Raw genomic sequence first — 21,671 nt, forward strand, 5'->3', positions numbered from 1 at the left:
TGCTTTTGTAGCAATACTTTATTGTAGAATAGGCACACTTAAAAAATAAAGTACCACCAAACAAATGGCTCCAAATAAAAGCTACACAAGTCTAGAAATCAGAAAATGACCACTGAACAAGTTTGATCATCAGTCAAGGTGGCTTAAGATCAAGACCAGACACTAGCTAGATGAGGCTTATTTACTAGGACAATAAGCAAGATTGACTAAAGCTCACACATATTTTGGAACATTGCAAAAAGTAATCTATAAAACTATATTTTCTAAGCTAATCCAGACAAAGCTATATTTTAAAAGGAGAATAAAGTCAAATGTGTTACCCAGAGCAGAAAACTCCACAAGAACGTTACTGGGTATTCATTTTGAGAAGTTCAGAAGATTTATCCACTCCCCAGCCAAAGTTAAATGCCTTGAAGCCCCATGCCTGTTAATGGACTGTATCCTCTTCTTAACATGTCCATTAAAACTGATGGAATTTTAAAAAGCTTAGCTTTGGCAAGAAATGTGTCTGTTTTAAGTAGAATACACCTTATTTCCATGGGATAGTTGGGACAGAACATGGATGAAATCAATTTCACAAAAACACCAAATGTTTGCTTTTCTTCACTTTGCCTTAGCCAGAACAATATTTACATTTAACATTCATTCAATTAAAACAAACAGGAAATACATCTTAAAGGATTTTTTTTTCTTTGCAGCAAAGTGCTACACCGGGGCAAGCAACTAGCAAATATTCTACTAACTGGATTTACTGCATTTATTTGCAATAAATAAATTGCAAATCTATTGGGACATCTTAATATGAAATTTATATTCAGCTGAGATAACTTTTGGACCTCCTAGGAACTGAAAACCACCCCGCAATGCACTGTGCCATTGCATTCAAGATCTCCATGAACTGGAGGGAATTAAAAAATCACTTTATGGTTTCCAGAGTTTCAGCAGCCCATCTTCACTATAGGTAGCAATCAAGTTCTGGTGGGGGTGGTGAGCGATACCAATAACATCCTTTTCGTGTACCTGGGTGTAAAAGAAAGTTAATTAATCTTTCCTAGAATTTAACTCGAAATCTGCAAGCGTGAAGGGTGAAGACATAGTATTAACATCCCAAAAATAATTTGTACATCCTGCCCAGTTCATAGTGAGGGATATATATGCCTGATAATGTTCTTCTAAAGCAGGCTTATCGGAAGTCATTTGCCAGGTAGTTCATGTGTATACATCTTTGCAGAAGAAAAGTAGGGGATAAGCCGCCTAGCAAAGATGCCATAGAGAAGGCAGGTGTGGGGAAACTTTTCCAGCGCAAGAGCTTCTCAATCCCTTCTGTACAACCTTGTGGGAGCTGCGTGCCAGAGGTGGCTGGGGCCAGAGGCAGGAGGAGGTGGAGCAATGAATGGAATTTTACCTTTGTGCAGTAGGCTAGTTTCTAGACACAATTACATACACATCCCTCTCTCCATCTTCTACCTGGGCAAGGAGCAGGCACCATCAGAGTTTAAGGATGCATTCCAGCCAGGAAAAAGCCCTCAAGAAGGATGCAAAACAGGGCTGGTGAGTGGAGTGACTAGGAAGGATGTGTAGCGTGGGGAGAGTTCTGGGGCTGCATAAGAGAGGCCTCAAGGGCTGCATTTCACCTCCAGGCCTGGGATTCCCCATCCTTGCCATAGAAGAGGACAATACAGAGGTGACAAATACAGTCATACCTCGGGTTGAATGTGCTTCAGGTTGAGCACTTTCGGGTTGCGCTTCGCGGCAACCCGGAAGTAATGGAGCGCTTTACTTCCGGGTTTCACTGCTTGCGCACACACTCAAAATGACGTCACATGCATGCACGGAAGCGGCAAAACGCGCCCCGCATATGCACAGTCGCGTCTTATGTTCCATTCAGGATGCGAACGGGGCTCTGGAACGGATCCCGTTCGCATCCCGAGGTACCACTGTATGGGGATTTGAGGAAAATGATATCCTAGGGCTGAGGATGCAATTCAGGGAAGGAGACTAAACAGCAGAGGTGTTTAGGAACATGCGAGAGAAGACTTTAGAGCAGAAGTCGGGAAACATTCTCTTATGGCAATATGTTAGGGCAGGGGTCGGCAAGGTTTACCTTGCCTGGGCCGGATCGGTCCCGCGGAGATCCCTCCATGGGCCGGATCACACCGGATCGCACGTGTGCATGAATGTGCATGTCTGCGGTTTCCAGCGTCTGTGCAGATGCGATTTCCGGAGCCGTGGAAGCGAGTCCCCGCGCTGTGCAGGTTTAGCACAGTGCGCCGGGACTCCCTGAGCGGGCGGCTCAGTTCTGGGGTGGCTCGTGGACTGGTTAAACGGCCTCCGTGGGCTGCTTCCGGCCCATGGGCCGCACGTTGCCGACCCCTGTGTTAGGACCTGCTTGCCATCAGAGGTGCAGCCATTCCTCTGCCTCCCCCCACCAGCAAATATTACCTATAGATGGGCATAATTCAGGAAAACAGCCACAATCTGTCTCTTACAGTCAGCACATTCCAAAAATTTCAATGGAAGGTTTTTCCACCACTGCAAATTGCAGGCACCAGGACACCCAGTAGCTTGTGGGGCTAGGAAGCCTGTCTTTAATCCTTTACCCCTCTCCCCACTCAGTTGTCCTCATCCAGAATGGCCGGCCCTGCAATTTGCATTAGAATCTCCACCCCCCACCACAATCCCCAGCCCATTGGATCAAATGGTAGATCTTTTTAGAATGCAAACTACAGCTATAGGCTATCTTGTGTGAACTGAGATCACAGTGGAGGCAAGGGACAAAAGCCCTCCTAGCGCCCCACTAACAGGGTACCAACAAGACTGATGGTCCAACACCTGCAATTTACTATATTTCTCTGCTGACTGGAGAGGAAGAAAAGCCCCCTCCCTGACACCTGGCAAAAAAACAGAGGAGTAGTGGTGGGATCAAGGAGGAGAGGCCCCACAGGCCAGATGAGAAACCTCTGCAGAGTGGGGGTTCCCTGGCCCGATTTAAGCATTTTCATTTGCTTTTCAGTTTCTGGCTTCCTAGCCTAGAATGTACCAAGGTGGAGCCTCTGGGACAGCATGAGAGGTGTGAAGGGAGCTCCAGGCACATAGGCAAAAACTAGGTCACCCCTGCTGCTGCTAAGATCCTCTGCTGGATCTCCTCTGTGTGAGCGAAAGGAGCCCTTCCATTTGCAGAAGCATGGCTGGGATTCGCATCACAGTAAATTAAAAGCAAGGAAATCTCTAGTTCAGCTCCTCTCTGCAATGTGCTTAACAGGGACTCTCAATTCCCATCACCCACCAGCAAAAATGGAGATAAGAAAACTTAAGTACTTAGCAAGGGGTGTTGTATGGACTACTGAGACGATATCCTTGACATGCTTAGAACATTCACAAGTAATGCAAAAGCATCGTTGTCAGGATCCTTTTCTTCCCTGAATGATTAAAAAATGAGGAATGCAGCATAATCTCCATTAGGTAAAGTAAAGGGACCCCTGACCATTAGGTCCAGTCGTGGCCGACTCTGGGGTTGAAGTGCTCATCTCACTTTATTGGCCAAGGGAGCCAGCGTACAGCTTGTGGGTCATGTGGCCAGCATGACTAAGCCGCTTCTGGCGAACCAGAGCAGCGCACGGAAACGCCATTTACCTTCCCGCCAGAGCGGTACCTATTTATCTACTTGCACTTTGACGTGCTTTTGAACTGCTAGGTTGGCAGGAGCAGGGACCGAGCAACGGGAGCTCACCCCGTTGCGGGGATTCGAACCACTGACCTTCTGATCGGCAAGTCCTAGGCTCTGTGGTTTAATCCACAGCGCCACCCGCGTCCCTATAATCTCCATTAGCTGCAGCCAAAAAAGGTAGCTGAGATGAGAAAATGCTCAGTGGCATGTCATGAGTTTTGCATTACTAAATGTTATGGCAGAGGGAGATCTTTTTGGGAGCAGTTACACAGCAGCTACAGCACATGCTTCTGGCCAAAGGTTTGGCCTTGGACTGAAAAAACACTTATTTTAAATGTATTACCATATTTTTTGCTCTATAAGACTCACCTTTTCCCTCCTAAAAAGTAAGGGGGAAATGTGTGTGCGTCTTATGGAGTGAATGCAGGCTGCGCAGCTATCCCAGAAGCCAGAACAGCAAGAGGGATTGCTGCTTTCACTGCACAGCGATCCCTCTTGCTGTTCTGGCTTCTGAGATTCAGAATATTTTTTTTCTTGTTTTCCTCCTCCAAAAACTAAGTGCATCTTGTGGTCTGGTGCATCTTATAGAGCGAAAAATACGGTACTTTATGCAAACCATTTCTCAGCCTTTTAGCTAAGATCAAGTGTAGGGGGACTAAACCTTTGAGACAGAAGGTCTCACCTGCTTGCGGTAAAATTACAACTTCCAAACTGGGATCAGGTCATACCCAGCACTTCATAAGGTGTTTACAAAGATGCACATGCTGCCGTCTCTGCTACTCACCGTCAATGTTCTCTCCAGCTTGCCAGTCACTGTGCTGAAACAGTACAGCACAAAGTCTTCACCCACACAGTAGATCCACTCGCCTCGTGGAGAAAGGGCACAGCAGACAAAGTCACCACCTTCCCTCTTACCAGAGCTGAAGCTTCTCACAATCTACAAAGTCAATATATATTGGTATTTAAATCAGCTGCACATTTGTTGGGTGAGCGAATTGCTTGAAATATACCGAAGGATCCCATAGATCAAACAACACATAATTAGACCTAAGGGAAAACAGAAGCAGCATAACCCTCAGGGATCCATCCCATATTCTCTGCTTCAGCACTGCTGAGAATGCTAATGAGAACAGGGCTTGCAATTATTACTTTTGGAGTCCAGAATATCAGACTTATTGAGTCCAGAATCCTATTTAGTCACAATGACTTACAAACAGCCCCACAAATCATTTAGAAAGGGAGAAGTGAAGGAATCTGGACTAAAGAAACAGAATCTTCCCAAATCCAAGAGGACGTGTTCTCAGTCATTTCAAACCTATTGTCCTCCGATAACATACCTGCCCCTGCATGTTCATAATGACAACTGTGTTTGATCTGTTGCAAACAACAAAGTGTTCCGGATTCTTAGGCAGCAAAACCACACTGTTGACGGTGATGTCTGTCCCAGCTGTGCTGCCGAGTGATTTGAAAGTGTTACAACACTCCGTAGTCTTCATATTCCAAACCTGGAAAACAGAACAAAGGAGAAAAGATCAGTACCGTCACGTAACATATATAAGCCCAGCTCCAGAGTTCTGTCACACCTTGGCAGCATGCCAAGAAATGGAATTCCAGTTCGGCAGAATGATAGTAATGCTTCACGATATGGTGAGGACCACATTCCTTCAAAACATAGACATATAAATGTACTATATATTTTGGAAAGTTGCTTGTTTGCTATGCACGTTGACACTTCTTAAAATACAACGAAATTTGCATGGTGGCTCCTGTAATCAAGGAGCAGGTTTTTGTTTGTGTTTTGATACAGTTGGATGCCATTATGAATCATGGTGGCAGATTAAACTTTTCAGAATTGCACTGATTTTTTTGCTTTACTAGTTTAAAATAACAATGATGGTCTACTTTTTTATTTAAAAAAGCCAGTCCATAATTGGTGGTTAAGGTCTGGTACTGATGGTACTGGTATTTAAAACAAGCCAAAAAAAAATACAACCTACTAAACAGCTGATTAATCAAATAAGTATCTACAATGCTTCTAGAAAACAGCTTGGCTTCAACTATGGCATCCCTTCAGAGAAATGCTACTTCATAATATTTTAAGAAGCTGCAACAGGCAGAGAAGACTTGTGATATAGAAAGTATTAAATGTATGTTTTACTTCCACAATCCAAGCTGGTGAGAATTTTCTTTACAAAAGTGAAATGAGCAAACACTTCAGCTAAGCAAGCAAAATAAACAACCACCAAAGGCCAGTAGGCTGATCTTACCTTCACGGTGCCATCCGAAGATGCGCTGATAATGTAATGCCCATCCTGTGTAAATGTGGCTTCGTTAACAAATGACGAATGACCACGAAATTCTTTGAGAGTCTTGCCAGACTTCAAGCCATGAATCCTGCCGCAGAATAAAAGCTTTATTAACGTCACCCAACCAAGTAAGGCTGAATAGCAAAACTTAGCAAAATGAAAGGTACCTGATTGTCTGGTCAAAAGAGGCACTAAGAATCTGACTGCTGTCCTTTGAAAAACTCAAGCAGGTGACACCTTTGCTGTGTGCTCTTTCGAATCGCCTCAAACACTGCCCACTCTGAATCTTCCAAACCTGGGTAGAGGAGAGGGAAATCATGTGCAATTTATTTCTGTCCCTGGAAAGCCACCAACTTCAGGCTAGTTGGAATTTCTTGTTATTGACTATTATAAAAACTTGAGAACATCCTGCTGATTTTACTTTTTCTTATAACAAGACTCGTAAAGGAATTCTGTTAATTTCATTGTATAATTGTTTCTGTCCCTAGTTTATATACATCCCACCTATTTTAAATTATCGGATGTTAGAACTTGCATGATTTGGATGTTTTAATTTGTTCTTACTGGGTCTGTAACTGCATAATGAAACTGGGGTCTGCAAGAGAATCACAACCAGACAGACAGACTATTGTGAACCCCAAATTCTTGCCCATAGAGGAAGCTGCCCTAACATTTTTGCATGAGTTACTGTTATGGCCTTGCCTCCTTTCAAATCAGCATCTGTCGAGTGAGAAGGTAAGGAATTCTGCTATGCCTCTCCATCAGTTGTGATAGAATTGTTTGATGATTCCTGATGCAGAGAAGCAGCAGAATGACACCCTCCCCCAAGGAAACTGTCTGTAATGTACAGTGGTGCCTCGCAAGACGAAAAACCCGCTAGACGAAAGGGTTTTCCGTTTTGGAGGCGCTTCGCAAAATGAATTTCCCTATGGGCTTGCTTCGCAAGACGAAATGTCTTGCGAGTTTTTTTTTACTTTTTTCCCCTCCCCCCCTTTTTCTAAGCCGCTAAGCCGCTTATCCGCTAAGCTGATAAGCCGCTAAAAGCCGCTAATAGCGCTAATCCGCTAAGCCGTCAATGGGCCTGCTTCGCAAGACGAAAAAAACCACTAGACGAAGAGAATCACGGAACGGATTCTTTTCGTCTTGCGAGGCACCACTGTACCTTCATGAGACACAGCTCCCTACCTACAAGCCTTCCAATCAGGAAAGAGACTGCAGAGACACTAGACCAGGGGTAGGCAATTTTTTAAAGTTGTCCCTCAGACCTTGTGGCAGGCCAGAGAAGCAGCACCGGGGGGTGGGGAGGAGGAGCTGGAAGAAGAGGCGAGGGGGGCAAGTAGTGCTCCTCCCCACCCCCAGCCGCTGCGGTTACCTTCCCAGGGGCTGCTGCCACCACCACCACTGCTGCTTCTCGTGGGTAGGCAGAGTGAGCTCATCTGCTCCGCTCTCTGGCCCACAAGAGCACCAGGGCGGCAGCAGTGGCGGGAAGATGAGCGGCGCGAAAGGGCTGGCTCCGGAGAGGGGCTGCTTAAAATGGCGCTCAGCCAGCCCCCTTCCTCCTCTAGGCAGGGCAGGGAGAAGCCAGGAGGAGGGAGGGAGGAGGCGCAGCCGCCGCAGTGTGTGTGAGGGAGAGGGGGGGATGGAATGGCGCAGCCTGAACGAACAGAAACCCCACGCTGATCCACGGACAGTCCGTGGGCCAGATCCTGAAGGCAATTGGGCCTGATCCAGCCAACAGGCCTTAGTTTGCTGATCCCTGCGCTAGTCCAGTCTTACACTTTCTGGGTATAACAGTGAATCTTGTTTTAATTCAGAAAGAAGTAGGCCTCAGCTCTCAAAAGTTTAGGAAACATGGCTTAAGATCCCCTCTCTGGATCAGTTTTCTCTCCTCTCATTCCCCAAAGTGCATACCTTGATCTTCCCATCCTGTGCTCCAGTTGCCAGCATTTCTGTATCCCTACTGAAACACATGCATAGAACCGCATCATCCATCATCATAAAGTTATCCTGAGCTTGGTACTTCAGATCCTAGATGAAGTAATGAACAAAGGATCAGTCACTGAAGGAGAAAAAAGAGCCACCGGGAACAGCAATGCGTATAAGAGTCATACCAAAGGAGCTGACTTATTCATGTCTAAACAGTACTGTCTAATGGCGCTGGGGCCTAAACTACTGAGCCTTTTGGGCTTGCTGATCAGAAGGTCGGCGGTTCAAATCCCCACAACGGGGCGAGCTCCTGTTGCTCTGTCCCAGCTTCTGCCAACCTAGCAGTTTGAAAGCACACCAGTGCAAGTAGATAAATAGGAACTGCTGCAGCGGGAAGGTAAACAGCTTCTGTTGGAATGTCCCGTTGTATCATAAATGGTTCAGTCATGCTGGCCACATGACCTGGAAAGCTGTCTGTGGACAAACGCCGGCTCCCTTAGCTGAAGTGAGATGACCGCCACAACCCCACAGACGCTTCTGACTGGACTTAACTGTCCAGGGGTCCTTTACCTTTACCTTACTAATGTGACTAGCAGTGGAGCTCAAAGTTAGAAGCATTTCTTAGGTCTTACACATGAGATTCTTTATAATAGAAGATGCTGAAGCCTGAATCTGGGGAGATTCAGGCTCTAGCATCTTCTTAATGCAATTAAATCAAGATTTAGTCTACCAAATCTAGCACTAGGTGTTACATGGTAAAAGCAGGATTCCCAAAAACGCTTGGTTTGGAAGCCTACATAACATCTTTGTCACTTGAGACCTATATTTTCAGAACCCACCCTATTTTTTGTGATTCCATTTTTCCTGTAATTGTACGTTTTAAATGTTTTTAGTGTTGTATTTCAAATTGCTGCAGACCGCCCTGGGACCTTGAACAAGTTGCTCAGTCTTGAAAATGATGCTGACAAGTGTCAAATTTGTATTGTTTTAAAATTCAAATGCACTGTGCATTCAGAGTTCCTATTTACACTCCAGTTCCATTGGGGAAACTACACAAATAAATAAATGTTGCTTATTTACCTGAATTTAGTACCGTAAGCCCACAACTTACGTGGGGCTTATGTTCTGGGGGTCGCTCCTAATGCCAAAATTGTAGATAGTCAAAGCCCACTGGGTTCAATGGTGGGTGGGATTGCCAAAGTAATTTCCCCCAGAATGTTGCCCCCTTCATTCCCCCCTTCCTTGTTTTATTTTATTGTCTAAATCTGAATGCGCACAAGTTAAATGAGTGCGAGCAGGTTCTCGTCATGCAAGCTAAGGGCTTTACTGTCAAAACACAAACTATGTACTGAACAATCCACTTGAAAGGCCATGCAGTGTTTTACCTTCCTGATTTTGCCAGTGGTGAAGTTCCATACTTCAATGAACCCATCAACAGAACCAGTGACCAGATACTGACCATCTGGGGAAAATCGAGCACATTCCACATGAGACTTCTGGCCAAACTGTTTTAAGGGAACAAAAAGAAGGATTTCACGCAATGCCAATTTCATATAAATAACCCTCTGACACTGGAATAGGATACTATCCTAGACTAAATAATGACAAAACCTCAGCCCTCACATCACACTAAGTGCTCAAACTCTGTGGATATTTTAAAAATGCGCAACTCTTTCTGAGGAAAAGTATCCACAATGCTTGCAGCATACAGATTTTGTACCAATTTAATATGAAATATTTATGAAAGCCTAATTTGTGTTAACTTCCAGAAACTGAACTAAAATAGGGTGGATACAGATCTGTATTGCGCAGCGTAGAGCTCCTGCTGGAGAAACGGAGCAGAGAGGTGATTTTTGCCAATTCCTTCTTCTCCCTGCAGTGCCCTGAAAAGCTGCTCTGAGAGTAGGAACAAGTAAGAGGTAGTGCTTGAGAGAGAATTGGGGGAGATCGTCTGACCCCCTTTCTCTAGCAGGAAGCCTCTGCTGGATCTCAGGGGGGCTTGTCGCTAGCGGAGGGGCAAATCTGGATTGAACCCAATTACTATGTATATGCTTTGGTTCATGGTTTTCAACCTAGCCAAAGAAAAAGTTACTTTCATCATAAAAATCCTATTTTATATTCTCCCTCTACAGGTGGATGGAAGGAATCAATCAATCACCACTGGATGCCATTTTGAGCAAGAAACATAACAAACCCATTTAGCATTCTTGTGTACATGTCTGGTATGCAAGTGAGTCAAAAAATGCATCTTTAATTTAACTTAATCTAATCATTTTAGTTTAATGACCTGTTTTATATCTTGTCTTTCCTCTCAAAGTAGCCCAGGGAGACAAATACAGTCACTTAAAAAAGAAAAAACATTCTGAAACAGTTAAAACATTCTAAAAACAGGTAGGTAGTCGTGTTGGTCTGACACAGTCAAAATATATAAAAAATAAATAAATTGTCCAGTAGCACCTTAGAGCCCAACTAAGTTTGTTCTTGGTATAAGCTTTCATGTGCATGTATCTGAAGAAGTGTGCATGCACACGAAAGCTTATACCAAGAACAAACTTAATTGGTCTCTAAGGTGCTACTGGACAATTTATTTTTTATATATTCTAAAAACAGTTTCAGTTAAAATAATTATTTCATCCAGTGATCTCACTTGATTTCTAGTCCAATATCAGCTACAAATATAAAAATGAGAAAGGCTACAAATGTGTTTCATCAACTTGCTTGTGTGTTTAAATATAGCAGGTATTCAGACCAAGGACTCAGCTACATTAGGTTTTTTAAAAAGCGTTTAAAATGCATTATAACACTATGTCAGCAGATGGCAATGTAGAGATCCATCTTTGGCAGCGTGAGTTACCATTATGAGGTTTATAAAGTGTTTTCCTGAAGCATTTTTTTAATGTGTCTAGATCCAGCCCAAGTTCAATATGACTCAAAAGCCAGATGAAAAGATACGTCTATTTTGCATTTCATGCAACAGGATCTACAAGATATATATAAATTGGCATCAATGAGAGAAAGTGTGCTTTTCAGAGCATACGGGCATGCAAGGAGGATTTCCAAACTAATCACTAAAATGTAGGGGATTGAAAGTCAAGAGCCGTAACTACTAGAATCTCCTGAAGCCAATCGGAAACCGCAGAAGCCTCGTCGGACGTTCGGCTTCCAAAAATAATTTGCAAACCAGAACAGCCACTTCCAGGTTTGCGGCATTCGGGAGCCAAAACGTTCGAGAACTAAGCTGTTTGAAAACCAAGGTACGACTGCACTGTATCCTTGATATGTTATTTAAATAAACTCCAGGCTTGTGCCCAGGGGAAGTCACTTCGGTGCTGCTAAGGCAGCCGTTTGACTTCACCCCTGGAAACGTACTCCACTGTCTCTCGAGACAGATGGACGCCAACAATTCAAGAAGAATCTGGCCCATTCTTCGCAAGTGGTAATCAGGGACTCACCTTAATATGCCGACTCAGTTGTGTGGGGAACTTTTCCTCTTCAACATCTTTGACAGCTGCTTTGCCTCGGAACAAATCAATTGTCATACCAGGAGGTAGGAGTCCTTGGTGCTGTTGCCATTTCAGTGCCTGAGAAATTAAGAGGATTAAAGCACAGATCTTGGTAACTTTTTAAATGATATTTCTTACACTGATATACCTTACATTGGGAAGTTGCATCTCAAACATCAGCTGTGACCTTTCCTTAGGAACGGCTAAGGGAGCTGGGCATGTTTAGCCTGGAGAAGAGGAGGTTAAGGGGTGATATGATAGCCATGTTCAAATATATAAAAGGATGTCACATAGAGGAGGGAGAAAGGTTGTTTTCTGCTGCTCCAGAGAAGCGGACACGGAGCAATGGTTCCAAACTACAAGAAAGAAGATTCCACCTAAACATTAGGAAGAACTTCCTGACAGTAAGAGCTGTTCGACAGTGGAATTTGCTGCCAAGGAGTGTGGTGGAGTTTCCTTCTTTGGAGGTCTTTAAGCAGAGGCTTGACAACCATATGTCAGGAGTGCTCTGATGGTGTTTCCTGCTTGGCAGGGGGTTGGACTCGATGGCCCTTGTGGTCTCTTCCAACTCTATGATTCTATGAAAAACTTGACTATGATCATCCACCTACACTGCTGAAGGGTCTGTGAACATAGATTTGTTCTTGAGACTTATTTATTAAATCTATCCCAGGAAAAGAATCTTTTGAAATGTGAACTGGAAGACTGTGGTTTTACTAAAAGAAATTGTATTTAACTGAATAATAATAATAATAACAATAACAATAATAACAATAACAATAATTTATTATTTATACCCCGCCCATCTGGCTGGGTTTCCCCAGCCACTCTGGGTGGCTTCCAACAGAATATTAAAATAGAATAACCTATTAAACATTAAAAGCTTCCCTAAACAGGGCTGCCTTCAGATGTCGTCTAAAAGTCAGATAGTTGTTTCTTTCCTAGACATCTGAAGGAAGGGTGTTCCACAGGGCGGGTGCCACTACTGAGAAGGCCCTCTGCCTGGTTCCCTGTAATTTGGCTTTTCGCAGCGGGGGAACCGCCAGAAGGCCCCCTCAGTGTCTGGGCAGAACGATGGGGGTGGAGATGCTCCTTCAGGTATACTGGACCTTTCAGCAGTTCATGAATAAGGATCTCTATTTTCAGTTTCATACAATGTAAGTCTTGGGGGGGGGGGGGATACCTGTCCCAGTAATGCCATAAGACGAGATGGAGGCACCACACTGACTTCACCGGCCAAGGCTTGGGCAATAGCAGCTCTCCGCTTCTCTTTGCTGCTCCCATCTGGATATGCCTAACACAGAACAACGGAATACCTCAGTTTAGTTTTCAGGGCTTGAAGGAACTTGGTAGGAGCAACTGTTCTAAAAAAAGGTAAGACTCTTCCCAGTTGGAATGAAGAAAAGCTACTTATCCAACAGGTATCAATCTGTTTTGTTCATTAAGGCAAAGCAGAGATTTGTACTGCTTCCATCTCCCATAAACTTAGACCAGAAAAGCAAAGAGTGGAAGGTATCATTTGGAGCACAGCAAACACAAGGGAAGAAGGTCTCCACAATTCCACAACCTAATAATAATAATAATAATAATAATAATAATAATAATTTATTATTTTTACCCCACCCATCTGGCTGGGTTTCCCTAGCCACTCTGGGCGGCTTCCAGCAGAATATTAAAATATAATGATTCATCCAGTATTAAAAGCTTCCCTAAACAGGGCTGCCTTCAGATGTCTTCTAAAAGTCTGATAGTTGTTTATTTCTTTGACATCTGGTGGGAGGGCGTTCCACAGGGCGGGTGCCACTACCAAGAAGGCCCTCTGCCTGGTTCCCTGCAACTTCACTTCTCGCAGTGAGGGAACTGCCAGAAGGCCCTCGGCGCTGGACCTCAGTGTCCACGCAGAACAATGGTGGTGGAGACGCTCCTTCAGGTATACTGGACCGAGGCCGTTTAGGGCTTTAAAGGTCAACACCAACACTTTGAATTGTGCTCGGAAATGTACTGGGAGCTAATGTAGGTCTTTCAAGACTGGTGTTATGTGGTCTCGGGGGCCACTCCCAGTCACCAATCTAGCTGCCGCATTCTGGATTAGTTGTAGTTTCCGGGTCACCTTCAAAGGCAGCCCCACGCAAAGTGCATTTCAATAGTCCAAGCCAGAGATAAGCAGAGCATGCACCACTCTGGCAAGACAGTCTGTGGGCAGGTAGGGTCTCAGCCTGTGTACCAGATGGAGCTGGTAGACAGCTGCCCTGGACACAGAATTAACCTGTGCCTCCATGGACAGCTGTCAGTCCAAAATGACTCCCAGACTGTGCACCTGGTCCTTCAGAGGCACAGTTATCCCATTCAGGACCAGGGAGTCCCCCACAACCACCTGCCCTGTCCCTCAGAAACAGTACTTCTGTCTTGTGAGGATTCAACCTCAATCTGTTAGCCGCCATCCATCCTCCAACTGCCTCCAGACACTCACACAGGACCTTCACCGCCTTCACTGGTTCCGATTAAAAAGAGAGGTAGAGAACCCCTAAATGAGGCATGATGTTACCAACCCAACACTCGCATGCCACTTTCTCAAAAAAGCAAATTGCTGAAAACATTAGGCATAATTTCTGATGGAATTCCTAATCCGTATGAGGATCGTAAAATTGAAGGGGACCTTGGAGGCGAACTAGTCTAATGCCCTACTCACTATAGGCAACCAAGAGCTACAGCATTTGTAGCAGATGGCTGTCCAGTCTCTGTCCAAAGACTTTCAGTGAGGGAGAGCCGGGAGAGTCCATTATCCATCAAGGTAACTTCCATTATCAATTGAAATGCTATATAACACATACAGTGGTACCTTGGTTCTCAAACACCTTGGTACTCAAACAACTTGGAACCCCAACACTGCAAACCCGGAAGTAAGTGTTCCAGTTAACGAACTTTTTTTGGAAGCCAAATGTGCTCTGTTTTCAGTGTTACACTTCTGATTTGAGCGCCACACTTCCGTTTTGAGTGTTACGCTGAGGTCTGTTTTTGCTATTTTGCCTTTTTGCGGCTCTTTTTTTGTGACTGTGTGGAACCCAGTTCAGCTACTGACTGACTGACTGATTGATTGTGTGACTGCAGTACATTGTATATTGCTTTCATTTTATGGTCTTGTTAGATAGTAAAATTCATGTTAAATTGCTGTTTTAGGGGTTGTTTTTAAAAGTCTGGAATGGATTAATCCATTTTGCATTACTTTCTATGGGAAAGCGTGCCTTGGTTTTGGAACGGACTTCGGGAACGGATTAAGTTTGAGAACCAAGGTACCACTGTATATAAAAACAGATTTTTGATTAGTATAGGCATACCTCACGAGGATCAAAATAGGATCTGGCCAAAAGGTTTTCAAGGTGTATGTAACGCTCTGGCTGAGTTTGCTTTAGCATGATCATTGGGTCAGTTTGTCTCAGGAGAGATCTGGCAGCACCCAGTTCACGAAGCTCTATCAATTCCAAAACTACCTGAAATATCAGAAGAAAAACAGCATTAGTAAGCAGCATTAATGTTTAATGTGGTACGCATATTCAGTATAAGAGCAAGTTGTACAAACAGAAGATCAAAGTTTCAGGCAGCTTAAGTATGCAGGTTTCAGAAATGGAGAAGCGGTTCAGATACCGTATTTTTTTGCTCTATAAGACTCACTTTTTCCCTCCTAAAAAGTAAGGGAAAATGTGTGTGCATCTTATGGAGCGAATGCAGGCTGCGCAGCTATCCCAGAAGCCAGAACAGCAAGAGGGATTGCTGCTTTCACTGCGCAGCGATCCCTCTTGCTGTTCTGGCTTCTGAGATTCATAATATATTTTTTTCTTTACAGAGAGAAAATATTTTTTTCTTGTTTTCCTGCTCCAAAAACTAGGTGCGTCTTGTGGTCTGGTGCGTCTTATGGAGCGAAAAATGCGGTGACCAAAATTCGTATCTTGCTCTGTTGGCCTTTATTATGACAAGGATTAGTCAACTGATACTAAGAGAGTCGGCCCTGAACCCCACCTGAACGCATCAAGCACCAGATTAATATGCTTCCAGCATCTATCTAGTCTCACTTTATGAGACTCCATTTATGATATGAGGCTAGTTTTTTGAATTACAGGTAAGAGTACAAAAAAAATGCCTTCCCTTCACCACAGACACCAACGACACTGATGTGGAAACAACAGAATTTGAAGCCATAATATTCTCAGCATCACGTGATGATGGGAAACAGTTCTAGATATACTCTCCATCTATGGTTTGGTTGATATTTAGTAGGAGAGGGCGATTATTAGCATGGTTGAGAAATAGTACCCTTATGAGCCACCATACTTCTAGAAGACAGGTGAATAATTATTTATTCTGACAGCCTTTTAAAAACTGAGAATTTAACAGCATTTTAATGCCACTGTTATTTTTCAATACATGTATTTTAAATGCTTAATTTTTTAATGAACTTGCAATGTATTTCCTTGCAAAATATATTAGTGTAAAAATAAAAATAAAACAGCAAACATCAGAAAAAGTTGGTTCAACTGTTCTCAGACCTAATATTTTAGTCTTAGTTGGAACCCATTACATCTTCATGGAGATAAAACTATAAATGCAAAGCTACAGAGAAAGAGATTATTTTCTGGTGAATGATAAAGGTGCTATCAGACATGAACTAATACTACTGTAGAAAGCGTGCTTACCTGCTCATACAGATCAATAAGTGTTTTGTCTGGTAGTTTTAATGACTGTATTGCCTGCAGTACTGTGTCCCAATGGCCACTGTTAATATCTGCAACAAAACTCTCAATGCTGTCCACTGTGTTCAGTGACACTGTGGTCTCTTCCTGTAGAGTGGCCAAGGCACGATGCAGGCTGTTCTCCTTCAGGTACTGCATAATCAGTCGGATAACACTGAGCGAAATAAACAGGAGGAACAATTAATTTTGTATGTGCATGCAGTCCTCTAGGGCAGTGTTTTCCAACCTTGGGTCTCCAACTGTTTTTGGACTACAACTCCCATCATACTTAGCGAGCAAGACCAGTGGTTAGGGATGATGGGAAGTGTAGTCCAAAACCAGTTTGAGACCAAAGGTTGGGAAACACTGCTCTAGGGCATATACAGAGCAATGAGGGGGGAAATACAGCAGCCGATGAATAAGCAATCCATTTCCCCAAACTTATCAGATCCTGGTTCAAAGCTAAGAGATGCACTCAGGACTTAGAAGACCCCACAATTATCATTGTGGGGGAAATTATGGAATGGGAATTGGAGATTTATGGCTTGCGATGCCATAAAGGAAAATTTTCTAAAGATGTTTTATAGATGGTACATAACACCTAGCAAAATATTCAAAATGTATAAAACAAAATCCAAAATGTGTTGGAGGTGTAATCAAGCAGAGGGGACGCTGCTACACATGTGGTGGACCTGTAATAAAATTAAGAGCTTCTGGGATATGGTATATGAAGAGCTGAAGAAAATGTTTAAACAAACCTTTATTTTTTTTTTTTAAAAAAAGATGCTTTCCTGCTGGGCATATTAGACTCCGATGTTGCAAGTGAAAATAAGAGAATATTCCTGTATGCAACTTCGGCAGCAAGAATCTTAATTGCAAAAAAATTGAAAGAAAGAGGTAGTACCAACAAAAAGAGTGGCAAGATAAATTATTTGATTACCTTGAATTGACCAAAATGATGGATACAATTAGCAGACAATCTAAACAAAAATTCCAAAAAGAATGGGGAAAATATAGAGATTATCTTAAAAAAAAAAAAAGCAGAGTCCTAAAATCAAGAGTCCTCCCCAGCCAAGGCCGGCTCAGAGCGGCTTACAAGCAATAATAAAAACAAGATGAATGATTACAACTTAAAAACAAAAATAAAATACATTATTAAAATAATGGAACATTAAAATATTAAAATGTAGCCTCATCGCAGGAGGAGAAGGAAAAGAAAAAAAAGAGAGGGGGGGGAGGGAGGGAATCAAATTGGCTCCAAGCCAAAGGCCAGGCGGAACAACTCTGTCTTACAGGCCCTGTGGAAAGAAATCAGATCCTGCAGGGCCCTGGTCTCATGAGGCAGAGCGTTCCACCAGGCCGGAGCCAGAGCTAATGTGGTGCTTCAGGTTAAGAACAGTTTCAGGTTAAGAATGGACCTCCAGAACGAATTAAGTTCTTAACCCAAGGTACCACTGTAAATCTGGCACTGGGTTGTTGTTGTTCTTTTATAATATTTATTAAGGTTTTGCATAATAAAACAAATATCACAATCAGAAATAAACAAAAAGGAAAGACAATCAAAAACAGCACAATTCAAAAATGAAAAAAGGAGAGATAATCAGAAAAAAGCAAAAAACAGAGAAAAAATTATTTCTTGCTTACTATCTTTATAGCCCTCTTTCCTGACTTCCTCACATCTCCCTTTTCTTTGTTCCCCTTTACACAATCAGATTCAGCAATTCCCTATCCTCTTTCCAGTCTTATTATACATTTCAACCTATTATGCCTTTGGTTTCCTTTCCTTTTAAAACCATTTATCACATACAGGTGTTGGTCTGCCATAGTCAAAACAAAATAAAAGAAAAAAAAATTCCTTCCAGTAGCACCTTAAAGACCAACTAAGTCAGTTCTAGGTATGAGCTTTCGTGTGCAGGCACACTTCTTCAGATCTGAATTTTTTTTTTCTTTTCTTTTGTTTCATTTATCACATGTTCTTTATAACTTAATCCTTTATATCATTTGTTTAGTCTAAATCCGGCACTGGGTTTAGACCAGTCCCTAAGAGACCACGAGGGTCATCTAGTCCAGTGTTTCCCAACCTTGTGCCTCCAGCTGTTTTGGGACTACAATTCCCATCATCCCTTGCCACTGGTCTTGCTAGTCAGGGATGATGGGAGTTGGAGTTCAAAAACAGCTGGAGGCACAAGGTTGGGAAACACTGATTCTAGTCCAGTGTTTCCCAACCTTGTGCCTCCAGCTGTTTTTGGACTACAATTCCCATCATCCCTTGCCACTGGTCTTGCTAGTCAGGGATGATGGGAGTTGTAGTTCAAAAAACAGCTGGAGGCACAAGGTTGGGAAACACTGATTCTAGTCCAGTGTTTCCCAACCTTGTGCCTCCAGCTGTTTTGGGACTACAATTCCCATCATCCCTTGCCACTGGTCTTGCTAGTCAGGGATGATGGGAGTTGTAGTTCAAAAACAGCTGGAGGCACAAGGTTGGGAAACACTGATTCTAGTCCAGTGTTTCCCAACCTTGTGCCTCCAGCTGTTCTTGAACTACAATTCCCATCATCCCTTGCCACTGGTCTTGCTAGTCAGGGATGATGGGAGTTGTAGTTCAAAAACAGCTGGAGGCACAAGGTTGGGAAACACTGTTTCTAGTCCAGTGTTTCCCAACCTTGTGCCTCCAGCTGTTTTGGGACTACAATTCCTATCATCCCTTGCCACTGGTCTTGCTAGTCAGGGATGATGGGTGGTCTTGCTAGTCAGGGATGATGGGAGTTGTAGTTCAAAAACAGCTGGAGGCACAAGGTTGGGAAACACCCTGCGTGTGTGGCCTCAGAGCAAATGCACCCGCGCCGAGTACCAGCAACTGCAACCAAGCTACGGGAAAGCTCCCTCCTCGGCAACCCGGGAGTGTTTTCAGCTGGCCCCGACGGGCACGAGCCAGAAATGGGTCTGCGGGAAGAGGACAAAGGCCTGGCGCCGAGGCACGAAAGCAACGCAGCGACGCCGCCCGCTCCCCGAGCCCAGCCAGGGAACTCACTCCGACGACTCGATTTCGATCGACATGATGAACTAACGGCCCGTCGCCACCCGGAGAGACTCCAACCCCAGGCGCACAGCAACAAGCCGCCACTTCCGCCCAGCCACTTCCGCTGCGCACATCCGCTTCCGGGGTCATGCCCCCTCACGCGACCCTCATAGACTTATTGCGGTAGACGCCCGAGGTATATGGAATTCCGGGTTCCTTTACACTCCCTCCCCCCCCAGCCACACTTTCAAAATGGAAACTTGCCGGTCCCCCCCCCCACTTCCACATCGGTAAGAAATACATTGGAAAACGCAACTAGGATTGTTTCCAGTACCACTCGATGCCCTTGCTTTCGTTTTGAAAAGGTGCCAGTCCCAATTCTGCAATTTTTTAAAAAATATGTTTCTGATACTATGCTACAGTGAAATGTTTTAGATATTTGTTTGATTGCCCTTGAATCTTCCCTGCAATCCGCTTCTGCCACACCAATGTGGGGCATCACGTTACCTACCCCCCCACACCTCCAGAGTGGAAATAATAATAATATAATATCTTTATTGTCATTGCCCCCTCTCGGGAACAGCGAAAATTACTTGGCTGCTTCATCCACCCAGGTAGGGCATTCCACACAAAATCAGAACAACTATAAAAACACTAATTAAAACAATACAGTATAATACAGTATAATAAGAAATACGCATTGAATTCCATCAATGGAAATTGCTTTCGAGCTTTTATGTATAGCAACCCCTCTCCAGACTATAAAGGGAAATTTCAACATGGAACTGCTCGGTTATATTTCGGTTCAGATTAGAGGCAACGGTTCCCATCCTTTCTCATCACAGACGTTAACTTAATCAGTACTGTACTTATGATATGTTGTCGCAAACTGCTGCTGCTTCTGTGGGAACAGGTAATCCTTGTCTTAAAGAAAACAAGAAAAAAGCTTTCCCCAGAGAGTCCGTTTCTTCAGATGAAGTGAAATCCTGCATTGAAAGGAAATATATACACACACAGCTGTGGTGGGGGCAGGAATGTAGAAGAGTGAGTAATAATAATAATTTATAATAATTTACTATTTATACCCCGCCCATCTGGCTGGGTTTCCCCAGCCTTCTCTAGTGCTCGTTTTGCAATCATTTAAGCCAGGTCTAATAACTGAAATACCACAGACTGTACTTTTTGAATCCCATTGCCATTTGACTCCAACATTATTATTATTTTTTTCTCCACCCATGTGTAACTTCATGCAACTGATGGGGTCCCTTCCAAGTTCTACAATTCTATGATTCTGTTATTCTGAGTGAACTCTGATTCAGGGAAGAGTATGCTGTGATAACGTGGCCAGTCTTTCAGGTGCCACAAGACTGGGTTTGTTTTTTTTCTAAAACCACTACATCTCCTCTCTCCCTCTGAAAAGTGTGACTCTTCCATTTTCCTATCTCTACGTTACGGATTAGAATGCGTATAAACAATGCGACGCGCCTCTTCTTTTGCGGTCACGTGACGGTTCCTATATGCGACGCTCGCCCGCAGTCGCCGCGTTCTTGTACGTCACGAGACGAAAGTTGCTGTTGCCCCGAGTTCTCTAGGCAACAGCCACTTCAGCCGCTCCCGATTGGACCATCTCTTAGTGACGTCACAGAACATCTCTGCGCTTTGCTTTCTCGCCCACCAAATCTAAATTAGATTCTAATCCGTGTGGTCTTGGAAGCAAATCCTTGCCTGTCCAGAAACCCTATCATAATTTGTCAGCAAATTAGCTTTCTGAGTGATTTCCCTAAAGAAACAACATTCTAAAAGACAACCTCAAATTTGGCATAAACGTGGCTGCTACTTTCTACTGTCCTGCTTTTTCTGCCCAGTTGATGCTGCAAACGAATTTGTCATGCTGAGGTGGCAACCTAAATTGCACTTTAAGCAATGTATGGGATGTTTGCAATTTGGTTCTTAAGGCTGTCATCTAATGGACCCTCAGATCAGGCGTAATCATACGGAACTGCAGGAGGAGTCCCACCAGATTTCAGAACGTCCAGAAAGCCTTCTGAGAATTGAATTGAAAAATATGTTTTAAATAACGTTTGTCAAAACGAAACAAAACCCAGAAGCTTTCTTTTTGGGAATTATAGGAACAGAACTACCCAAACTGTGTAGAAATTTATTCATGTATGCGACTACAGCAGCAAGAATGTTACTTGCCCAAAAATGGAAAGAAGAATAAGTCCCAGCAAAAGAAGAATGGATACAAAAACTTATGGACTATGTAAAAATGATGAAACTAACCAGAAAAATAAGAAATCAAGATAACAAACTTTTTTTAAAAAATAAAATAATGGAAATGGTTTATTGAATATTTACAAACAAACTGTAAACAGATAAGAACATTGGCAGGATTATTGTAATAACCTGCAGTTTTATAAGAGTATATATTTAAAGTAGATTGATAAATGAGCAAATTAAGTTAATTTGGATATGCAGAAAATATTTTTAAAAAAATTAAGGAAAGGGGGGAGGAAGTCAAGTTTT

The 21,671-nt window shown here is 43.3% G+C and overlaps 1 protein-coding gene across 1 annotated transcript; it reads right to left on the minus strand.

The window, feature by feature from the left end:
* Nucleotides 1–19,305, minus strand: SMU1 (SMU1 DNA replication regulator and spliceosomal factor). Its single transcript, XM_081845264.1, has 12 exons — nucleotides 19,158–19,305; nucleotides 16,091–16,301; nucleotides 14,738–14,890; nucleotides 12,586–12,696; nucleotides 11,352–11,480; nucleotides 9,285–9,404; nucleotides 7,885–8,001; nucleotides 6,141–6,268; nucleotides 5,935–6,061; nucleotides 5,005–5,172; nucleotides 4,452–4,604; nucleotides 1–1,020 (listed from the first exon to the last, which is right to left on the minus strand). Exons 1-12 carry the CDS (start codon nucleotides 19,181–19,183, stop codon nucleotides 922–924), a joined length of 1,542 nt encoding a protein of 513 aa, XP_081701390.1. The 5' UTR covers nucleotides 19,184–19,305; the 3' UTR covers nucleotides 1–921.
* Between the last annotated feature and the right edge of the window lie 2,366 nt (nucleotides 19,306–21,671).

Source organism: Podarcis erhardii, assembly GCF_964252035.2.
Source record: "Podarcis erhardii genome assembly, chromosome: 17".
Classification (NCBI taxonomy): domain Eukaryota; kingdom Metazoa; phylum Chordata; class Lepidosauria; order Squamata; family Lacertidae; genus Podarcis; species Podarcis erhardii.